The sequence below is a fragment of the Mus caroli genome, unplaced genomic scaffold (assembly GCF_978045245.1).
Source record: "Mus caroli unplaced genomic scaffold, Mus_caroli_1 scaffold_9, whole genome shotgun sequence".
In the NCBI taxonomy this organism is placed as follows: Eukaryota; Metazoa; Chordata; class Mammalia; order Rodentia; family Muridae; genus Mus; species Mus caroli.
This window is the reverse complement of record NW_028227264.1, coordinates 15,723,952-15,734,038: the sequence shown is the minus strand read 5'-3', so window position 1 is coordinate 15,734,038 and position 10,087 is coordinate 15,723,952. Positions and strand designations below refer to the sequence as shown.

General features: G+C 45.7%; 1 protein-coding gene across 1 annotated transcript; it reads left to right on the top strand.

Moving 5' to 3' along the window:
- The first annotated feature begins 3,676 nt into the window (after positions 1 to 3,676).
- Hebp2 (heme binding protein 2) lies at positions 3,677 to 8,956 on the top strand. The gene is made up of 4 exons (XM_021174589.3): positions 3,677 to 4,071; positions 4,528 to 4,663; positions 5,285 to 5,465; positions 8,381 to 8,956. The coding sequence occupies exons 1-4, from the start codon at positions 3,970 to 3,972 to the stop codon at positions 8,577 to 8,579; spliced, it is 618 nt and encodes a 205-aa protein (XP_021030248.1). The 5' UTR covers positions 3,677 to 3,969; the 3' UTR covers positions 8,580 to 8,956.
- Positions 8,957 to 10,087: the final 1,131 nt, after the last annotated feature.

The following is a 10,087-nucleotide window of genomic DNA, read 5'->3' as shown; positions in this document are numbered from 1 at the left end:
AAGTGTTAGCAAGAATGTCTCCAAATTTGGCTTGCTTTTCTGCAAATTAAATGGTCTGCCTCCCAAACAAAAGATATTCTACAGATTAAAAATATTTTTTAAAAAATTAATGTTGTACATTACTTCCTTTTTTCTCTCTAAAAAATAACCCCACAATAAAACATTATCTTCCCTGAAGTGGGTTTGGATGTGAAAGATAGCCTGTTTTGGTTGAACGAGGCTTACTCAGGAGACCCAGTAGAAAACTCTACAAGGGACGGAACAGTGAACCATGTTCCCAGAGACAGGTGCCTGACACCACAGAGCCCCCAACTCCATAATCTGTGACTATCAGTCACACAGAAAAAGCCCCAAGCTCCTGGCATTCTGGCTAGACTCCACCCCCACAGTTACCTGACTATAGCCAGGTATGCTCCGCCCCACAGTTACCAGGCAACAACAAGGTAGCCCAGCCCCCTATAAAAGGAGCTGCTTCCCCCATCACCACCACCCCCACTTTCTAGTAAGCCTTTCTAACTCTCATCTCTAGCTCTCCTTCTCTCCCTCCCTTCCCCCTTCTCTCCACATGGCCATGGCCCGTCTCCCTCTTTTACCCTCTCTCTTTCTCCCTGCCTTTCTACAATACTTCAACAGAGGAATGGATACAGAAAATGTGGTACATTTACACAATGGAGTACTACTCAGCTATTAAAAAGAATGAATTTATGAAATTCCTAGCCAAATGGATGGACCTGGAGGGCATCATCCTGAGTGAGGTGATACAATCACAAAGGAACTCACACAATATGTACTCGCTGATAAGTGGATATTAGCCCAGAAACTTAGGATACCCAAGATATAAGATACAATTTGCCTTTCTACAATAAAGCTCTAAAACCATAGACTGTCTCTGCTCATCAAGGCCCACCGTGCTTGAATGATGGGATAGGCTTTCCCCTAAACAGCCGTCTCTAACCTCCCTCCTGAAGGCCTTCCTGTGCTCCAGCCAAGGACCGGACCAAAGACTCTTGCCGAAGTGGGAACCAACCAGCGCCCCTTCTCCCCCTGCCTCCTCCCTTCAGCCCAAATCTGGCTGAGCTGCCCACGAGGCCCCCACTTTGTACTCAGCTCTTCTGCAGTGTCCAGCAGCGCCTGGGATGCCCGAGACTGAGAACCTGTTATACCTCTGGCTGCCCCCTGTCCATACCCCTCGGATTGCGTCCTGGGTCCGTAGTTTCCCACAGCCGGACACCCACCTGGGGTCGAGTGAAAAGCATGCAGCAGTCCTCCCTTGTCCGCCTGCCCAGAGCACCGAAACTCTGGCAGGACGAGGGTTTTCTCCCACTCCCTTTATTTCCCCATGATGCCCTACGTGGCCTAATGCTGCTTGTTTTATAATGTTAGTTTTCTCCCCCAAAACTGCTCACATGTGTCTGCATGAAAGACGCTGGCCCCAGTTGGCTCCGATATGTAAATAAAGATGCCAGCAGGTAATGGTTGGGTAGGAAGACAGAGGATTCCCAGGATTCCCGGGATTGGGAGAGGGAGGGGAGGAAGGAGAGAATCACCAAGAGGGGGCGTGGGATGGACCAGCTTTGTAAGAATTCGAGGAATTGGCTCTAGTGGCTCTTTCCCCGATTGGGTCTGGAGTAGCAGAAATGAAATATAGATTTTTAATTATGTTAACTCCGGAATGCTGGAGGGGAGTGTTTGCTAGTCGGGGAAAGGGTTAGAAGCCTTATTTGAGCTAGCCAAGGCATAACAGAATTAACTTGCATGAGTGCGTGCTAGCGCACTGGTTTCCAATCAAACCACAAAGATAAGTTCAAGTTACTAGTTTCTTGGAGCATGGCTCTAGGAGTTGGGTGTACCCCAGTTTGCTTTCTGATGCTGCCATAAAACACTATCCAAAAGTGACTCGGGGAAGAAAGGGTTTATTTGGCTTACATTTCCATACCACAGTCTATCACTCAGTGATATCAGCAAACTGTGGGCAAGAACTGAAGCAGAGTCCACGCAGGGAAGAATGCTGCCTGTTCCCAGACTCACCTTCAGCTACCTTTCTTTCTTTTTGCTTTTCTTTCAAGACAGGGTCTCTCTACACCGCCCTAGCTGTCTTGGAATTCACTGTAAAGACCAGGCTGGCCTCCAACTCACAGAGATCTGGCTAGCCGTCTCCCCAGTGTGGTGCTGGCATTAGGAGCATCTATACCACCATGCCCAGCCCCAGCTACACTTCCCAGAACCAGTTGTTCCAGGTGACACCACCCACAGTTTGCTGGGCCCGTCCACGTTATTCATTCATCAGAGAAAATGCCCCATAGACTTGCCTACAAACCAATCTGTTGAGGGCAGGTGTGTTCTCTGTTGAAGTTTCGTCTTCATATATGACCCGGATTTATGCCAAGCTGACAAAAAAATAAGCAAACAAAACAAAATTAACTAGCACAGGGGCTTAGAACATGCTAAAGGCTGAGGGGGGAGATCATTAAAAGATGGGCTAGCATGGAATTGCTGCAAAACTCCATAAATATAATTGAAAGCCATTAAGTAGTTCACTTTACTATTATTACTGACTCTCTGTTTTTGAGGCATTCGTATATAGCTAAGAGGGGATGGGGGGGGAGGGCAAGTGGCTTCAAATTTTGTGTGTAGTCAAGGGTCACTTAGAATTTCCGGGTTTCCTGCTTCCAAACTCACAGTTCTAGGATTACAGGGGTACACCACCATGCCTGGTTTATTAAATAGTAGAGGTATGTTAAAACATATACATGTAATTAAAAATAAAACTGAAAAAAATTCCAGCATGGGGGAGGGATGTCTCTGGAGTACTCCTGAGAATTCTTTATCAGTAACGGGTTGCTGGGACCTAGAGACTCGTTTCTTTTTAGGAGTGTGAGCATGGGTAGGTTTCCAGTGCCTCAGTGGGAGACTCCAGCCTAAGTGCAGTGAAATGAACTAGCTGAATCCAGTGAGCTAAATAAATACTCAAAGAATTTTGAAAGGAAGATGTGATGGGGTGGGGGTGGGGTGGAGAGCGGGGTTTCAGGAGTTGAGGGGAGAGAGGGGCAGGTGGATATGATCAAGATAAATTGTATATTGGTATAACATTTTAAAAGAAAAAAGATGAATTATATATAAATTTATTTCAATAAATCTTTTGGAAAAAGTATGAAGCCTAGCCAAAATATCTAAAGAGCACTAATGCGTGCTCTGGCCTGTCCTCCAGGGCTGACTGGAGGACTCAGATGGTTTCAGTAGCCCAAGACACAACACACACACACACACACACACACACACACACACACACACACACACACACATTGCTCTCCCCAAAGATGCTGGGTCTCCTTTGACTTTCCACTTTGAGCAAACCTGAAAACTGTGGGCCCTGGCTGCCCTTCTAGTATAAATCGGTCTGCTGATCCCAATTTGGACTCCAGAATCTAAGGGCAGCAGGAGTCAGAGTCCTGAGTGCTAGCTGCTAGAGGTCTTGGAGCTCCGCTGCGGAAGTCTTGGGGCAGGCGATTCTCTTTTGTGAGGGTGGGGAGGAAGCTGATTTTGCAGAGGCGCTGGCGGCGTTTTCAATGTAGGGAGAGGCTCCCTGAATGGGTGCCCGGACTGGTTCCACAGAAACCGAGCTAGGAGCTGCTCAGTCCTCCGCCCACCACTGCCCACAATCCAGTTCTGCAAAACATCAGCTAGGCGGGAGGGACTCTGCAGAGGACCTGGATGACCCAAGGCCAGCCGGCGGATCCTGATCAGTCTGATCAGCTAGCTGATCCTGACCTTATCCCTGCAGAGGGGTGTGGCCAGGGCTGGCGCAAGCCTGGGGTTGGTCGCGACGCCGCCTTGCGGCTCAGACCGAGAATGTCCTACGGACCCGCAGTAAGGGCTGCAGGGCCGTGCGTGCGCCGGTGGGGAGGGGACTCAGAACAGAGTGGCCGGTGAACACAAACAGGGCGCGCCTCTCCCAAGCTGCCCTTAATCATGGCAGAGGAGCCGGAGCCAGACCTCGGGGTGGCCGAGGGCTCAGAGGAGCAGGCCCTGGAGATGCCGAGCTGGAAAGCTCCGGAGGACATAGACCCCCAGGTAGGCGTCTTCCAGGGCCCGCAAAGATTCATCTGGGCTACTTTACCGTGATATGAAGAGTCCCCTAGAGTTAAGTTTAAAAAATGTACTATTTTCGATCCTGCGTGAACCAGGAGATGCGTTGTTTAGCTGACCCCAGGAGAGAGTCATACATCCACTTCCTGTCCGTGGAGTGGGTCCGGTAGGGAGGAACTGGCTACTACTACACAGACCCAGTGCTTCGATTTAAGAAAAGCTTGCAACCTGTCCTTAGGGCAGTATCTGCTCTCCAACCTGTAGGGAAACCTCAGGAGAGTCCTTGCTTGTCCTAAAGAACCGGAACCTCAGGCTAGACCCTGGGGGGAGGGGGGCAGCAGCTCTCCTGTATTGTGGACTCTCACCTCCTGACGTTCATGAGTTGCTGCTGTTCATGGTTCATGAGTTATTTCTCTTTAAGTTTTCTCTGTACCATTTTAGCCAGGAAGTTATGAGATCCGGCACTACGGACCAGCTAAGTGGGTCAGCACTTGCGTGGAGTCTCTGGACTGGGATTCAGCCATCCAGACTGGTTTCACAAAATTGAATGGCTACATTCAAGGCAAAAATGAGAAAGGTAAAAGTAGCCTCTGAGATGCTGCGATTACTGAGTTTTAGTCTCCTGAAGAATTCTGTTTTGTAATAGACGAATAACCAGATGACTGAAACTCTAATGTTTTTATTCACGATTGGCTTCAAGAACTTTAGTGTAGCTACAGTAGAGTGTTGCTGGGTTCTGCTTGTCAAGGTCTGTACTTTCCTCATTTTTTTTTTCTAGATGAAATGGGACTCTACCTAGGGAGAAGTCCTTTCCTGTGCCAAATGCCTCTAATAGTGATATCAAGGGACAGGAAAATGTGCAAGGGCATGAGCCTCAAGTTGTGTGTGTGTGTGTGGGTAATTTTGCAAGTCTCTTCGCCTTAGGACCACAATTCCTGAGATATAGAGAAAAATAATTAATTGGCCCATGCTTTCTGTGATTTCTTCTTTATGTTTAAAAATATAGAATTTATTAACCCAAGAAAACAACACTACAGAAAATTGTTTAATGTAATGTGTCATTCTACCACTACCCCTTTATAAAAAAACAAAAAGATGAGACATCTCAAGGGTACATATTTATAGTGGTAATGTAAAGGAAATCAAGAAATATCAGCCATAATATGCTAAAATTGCTTTAATTTTTTTCATGACGTAGAGATGAAAATCAAGCTGACAGCTCCGGTGACAAGCTACGTGGAGCCCGGCTCAAGTCCTTTCAGTGAGTCTACCATTACGATTTCCCTGTACATCCCCTCTGAGCAGCAACCCGATCCACCCAGGCCTTCAGAGTCAGATGTCTTCATTGAAGACAGAGCTGAAATGACGGTGTTCGTGCGGTAAGTGGTAGATAATTCACAGCCATGCTGCCTGCTGGTCAGCTGGCTGCTGGTTTTACCTGTGTGCATTCACCATTCCACAAGCATCTCACCCTTCCATAAGAACAGTCTACTAGATTTCAGGATGTTTTCCTACTGTCTTGGTTTTAAAATGTCACTGAAGTCTATTGCAAGACAGAATCCATTTATTGAGAAGTCTATTATATGCCTCCCACATATAAAACATAGCACAAATTGTATCACCTGGAGCATAGGACTATCCTTTCCTACAAAATAGATAGATCTGAACAATAATGCCTTCAAAAAACAGCATATGGTGTCTGTCCTAGTCTGTTTGGGCTGGCACAACGAATACTATAGACTCTGTGGCTTACCACAAACACAAGTTTGCTTTTGTAGTTCTTTCTAGAAGCTAGGTTCAAGGTCAAGGCACTTACAGTTGTAGTGACTGGCTAGGGGCCATTTGCTGATTCATATAAGCACATTTGACCCTCTTTTGTAAGGGTGATAATCCCTTTCTTAAGGGCTCAGTTCCCTCAGGATCTAACCACCCTCCAGAGGCTCTTTAAACTATCCCACTTGTGATTAGGAGTTCGATGTGAATTTGAGAGAGACAGGCATTCAGTCCACAGCATTCTGTTCCTAACTGAAGAAACTTTGTGTCTTTTCTCACTCACAAAAATGCATCCAGTCGCATTTTACCAGCCCTAGAATCTTAGCCTATTTCAGCATTGACTCAAAAGACTCATCTAAATAACATTCAAATAAAATCTGGCCTGAGACTCAAAGCATGACTTATCTCAAAGCAAATTCTCTCCAGCTGTGGGCCTGTAAAAGTCAAACAAGCTATGGGCTTGTTTGTACAACACTGTGACATGCAGAGGAGGAACATCCCCTTTCAAATGGAAACTATAGAGAAGGAAAACTAACGGGCCTCAGTCAAGGCTTTAGATCTCTTTCTTGTCTCAAGGCTCTGCCTGCCAGGGTCTGTTGGAATGAGATGGATGTTGGGTCCCCAAAGCTTTCCTGGACAGGAATTGGGCCCTTGATACCCGACATATCTGAGTCTCATGGCTCTGGGTACCCCCAAGCCCAGCAAAGTTGTTATGTTTAGAATCACCTCCTTGAGATGCTACCAGGCTACAGGTGCATACCAGTCACTCTTCTGATCTGGTGTCTCCTCTCCCACAGTTCCATTAGGGAAGGCTGTAGTGGGGAGCATCTGGGGTGGCCCAGCCCTTGCTCTTGCCCTCTGCCAAAGTGCATTTGGGCATAAGGAGACATTGTTGAATACGGTAGACATGGGCTTTGCTCTTCTTGGAAGGCTCTTGTCAAGGGCAGCCAGACTGATTTCATTTTTACATGAGCACATTTATAATAAAACATATACCAATGAAGCATGCTAAAAATACTTTTTGCTTCTCTTTCTTAACTTTCTGTGTAAAAATCACAGTCCTTGCATGTCCTGTACTTCTGCAGGTCAGTGTGCTAGTGCGATTTAATCCTGGGATGCTTTCTTTTTAAAGAAAAAAGTATGTATATATATATATTTTTTAATTAATTGATTGATTGGTTAATTGATTTTTTTACACTACAGATTTTATTCCCTTCATGGTCCACCCTCCAACTGTTCCACATCCCATACCTCCTCCCTGCCCCTCTCCCCCACCCTCCCTGTCTTCACGAGAATGTTCCTACGCCCCTCCCCAGGATTCTTTCATGTGTGCAGTTTATTAAACTTTTATTCTCTTTCCCATTCCTTGTAGCAGCTCTATCCCTCTAATCTGTCCTGTCTCTTTGCCTCTGTTTATATCCAAATCTCAGCAGGTTCCTTTCTGCTCAGCATCCTGTCCATGATCCCAGAAGGTCATGGACTACTATGTAACTTTCTTGCTTCTGGCTTCAGCTCTCATTTTAGACCTCATTTTATGCCTCGTTCTGACAATGCTTTATAATTTTGTCATTTCCATTTTTCTTTCTTCGTTTGGGAAAATCATCCTTCATTGCAAGACCAGCTCAGAAGACACCCATTAGCATGGACTGAATCCTTAGGATTTCTCAGAGCCCTTTGGTTAGAGTACTTAGATGTTTAGATAATGCTGTCAAAATGTTGACCTCATCCACTGGGCTATGAATGTATAGACACCAAAACTATATTGTGTTTATCTGTAACCCACTGTGTACTCTTTGACCAGAAGAGAAAGAAGGGGGAAGCATTTTAGTGAATGTCTGACTCGGGTCTGTGGACACACTCTTATAATCCCAGGTAGTTGGGAAGCTGAGACAGAACTTAAGCCTGAGAGTTTAGACACAGCCTAAGCAACTAAGGCTCCATCTCAAAAGTATGCAGCAGCAATAGTAGAACAAATGCAGCACAACACAGTGAAGTCAGGCATGATGGCATTCTTCTATAACACTAGCATTGGAGTGGGTGAATTATGAGGATCGTGAGTTTGAGTCTTGCCCCAGCTACACAGTGCTGCTAAAGGTTGCCTGGGCTATATAGCAAGACTCTGTGCTGCATGGTGTCTTTCAGAGCAGCCTGAGAATGAAGGGAGGAAGAGAAGGGGGTGGGAGGGAGACAGGGGACCTGGCTGTGGAAGAGGAGCAAGCATGTGTGGGGGCTTCTGAATGGTTGCCGCATTGGTATGTTTCTGGAAAGTTCCTAGGAATGGCGATCGGGCTGTATCCTAGACATGCACAATGTACATTTTCATAAGGCTCTAGGGTGAGTTTTGTGTATATTAGTCCACACAAGAAGATGTAAGTTCCAAATCTGTCAAAGGATGGGACTTGATCTTCCTCCCGAGTCTCTCCAAGGTGAGACTTCATCCAGCTTTCAGGGCCCCAGACTTCAGCTCATCACTGGTATCTGTAGTAAAGTCACTCATGCACAATCGCTTTCTTGTCCGTAGGTCTTTTGATGGATTCTCCAGTGGCCAAAAGAATCAAGAACAACTTTTGACCTTAGCAAACATTCTGAGGGAAGAAGGAAAAGTTTTCAACGAAAAGGTCTTTTACACTGCAGGCTACAGTAGTCCTTTCCAATTACTTGATAGAAATAACGAAGTGTGGCTGATTCAGAAAAATGAGCCCTCCGTCGAGAACAAATAAGGAAGCAAAGAAATGAAGCAGGGGCAGACCTGCTGCTGAATGCAGACATTGAGAGCACTCATAGGCGACATATATAGTGTTTTCGGCTTGAGCTACCACTCTGCATCATGCTTATTCCTAATGTGCCTTTGTAGGTAGCTTTATTTAGATCCAGGGCATTCAGACAAATCTGTAAATGGGTCCTGACTCAGGTGGCCTCCATTTCCGAGAGGATCCAGGACAACGCCACGGCCTTTCCCTCCGACTGGCGCTATCACCATTATCTTGCCTCTCTCCTTGGCCTTATGGCATTCAGATGTTCTCCCTTCCTTATAATAACACTGAAAATGGTAATGATGGATTCTGCATAGAAGTAAATTATGTTGGCTACAAAATAACCTTCCTTGCCTCCGCTGTTGCGTTTTTCCATTGGATCCGTGTCCTCATCCAACTGTTGCTCCCTGAACAAAGACAGTTCTTACCTTAACGTGTTGACAAAATTTGGAGGCAGAAAATAAATTCTATGAGATGATGAGACCTCCTATGCTACGTGACAGGTGTGCCTTTTGAAGAAATACACTGATACCTGATTGTAACATTCACTTGAATTTTTACAGTGTGTAGTCATTCTAGAGGTTGTATGGGCATTCTCTGTCCAAGGGTGGGCTGCTGCAGAGCCATGGAGGTTAGAAAGCCTTCCCTCCTTGCACTAAGTCTTGTTATTAGGAAGATCAAGTCACACTCAGATCCCTGGCGCTGTTAGAGAGATGGCGCTCACTCTGATGCAGGCTCCTGGGAAGATGGCTCTGACAGTGTAAAGCTAGTTAGATCTTGGGAACCTCGTGATAATTAAAGCTGCTCACAAGTGGCATGCTTTCCACTTCTGTGTAAGCAGAGGCCACACAGTTGCTTCTTGAGAAATGACCATAGAGTCGACTGAGGGTCCAGTAAATTGGAGAAAGCTAAATGAGACATGAAATCCCTCCAACTTCAATGTTATAAGGCATCTTTGTAAAATTAAACTCACTAGATCAGCGGTTATTAGTCTTCCTAATGCTTTACTACAGTTCCTTTGATGTGGACCCCCCCAACCATAAAATTGTTTTTTTTTTCTTTTGCTACTTCATAACTGTAATTTTTCTACTGTTCTTGAATTAGTGTAAATATCTATTTTCCGGTGGTCTTAGGCGACCCCTATGAAAAAGTCATTCAACCCCAAAGGAATAGTGACCCACAGGTTGAGAACCACTGCTCTAGTAACATCTGTCCCCTTAGTTACAGGTATCTTCGTAGACCATTCTGAGTATTTCACCTGAATCTTCACAGTCAAACTTCACACTAATCCACAGCTGAGCACCCTCTGTTAGAGAAGAGGAAACTGGGGCATGGAGTTCTTGGGTAACTTTCCCCAGACCAAACTGTAAGGGCAGAGGCTGACCTGGTTTTTCCATTCATTCCACTCCAACTGTGGTAATAAGCTCCTGGCACACAAACCTGTGAGATGGTCGTTTTTAATACAGAACAAGCTG

Excerpts from the sequence above, each read along its gene's own strand:
- Hebp2 (XM_021174589.3), top strand. The coding sequence starts at position 3,970 with ATGGCAGAGGAGCCGGAGCCAGACCTCGGGGTGGCCGAGGGCTCAGAG. Across the intron at positions 4,072-4,527 it reads CGGAGGACATAGACCCCCAG|CCAGGAAGTTATGAGATCCG; the intron begins GTAGGCGTCTTC and ends GTACCATTTTAG. Across the intron at positions 5,466-8,380 it reads GAAATGACGGTGTTCGTGCG|GTCTTTTGATGGATTCTCCA; the intron begins GTAAGTGGTAGA and ends TCTTGTCCGTAG.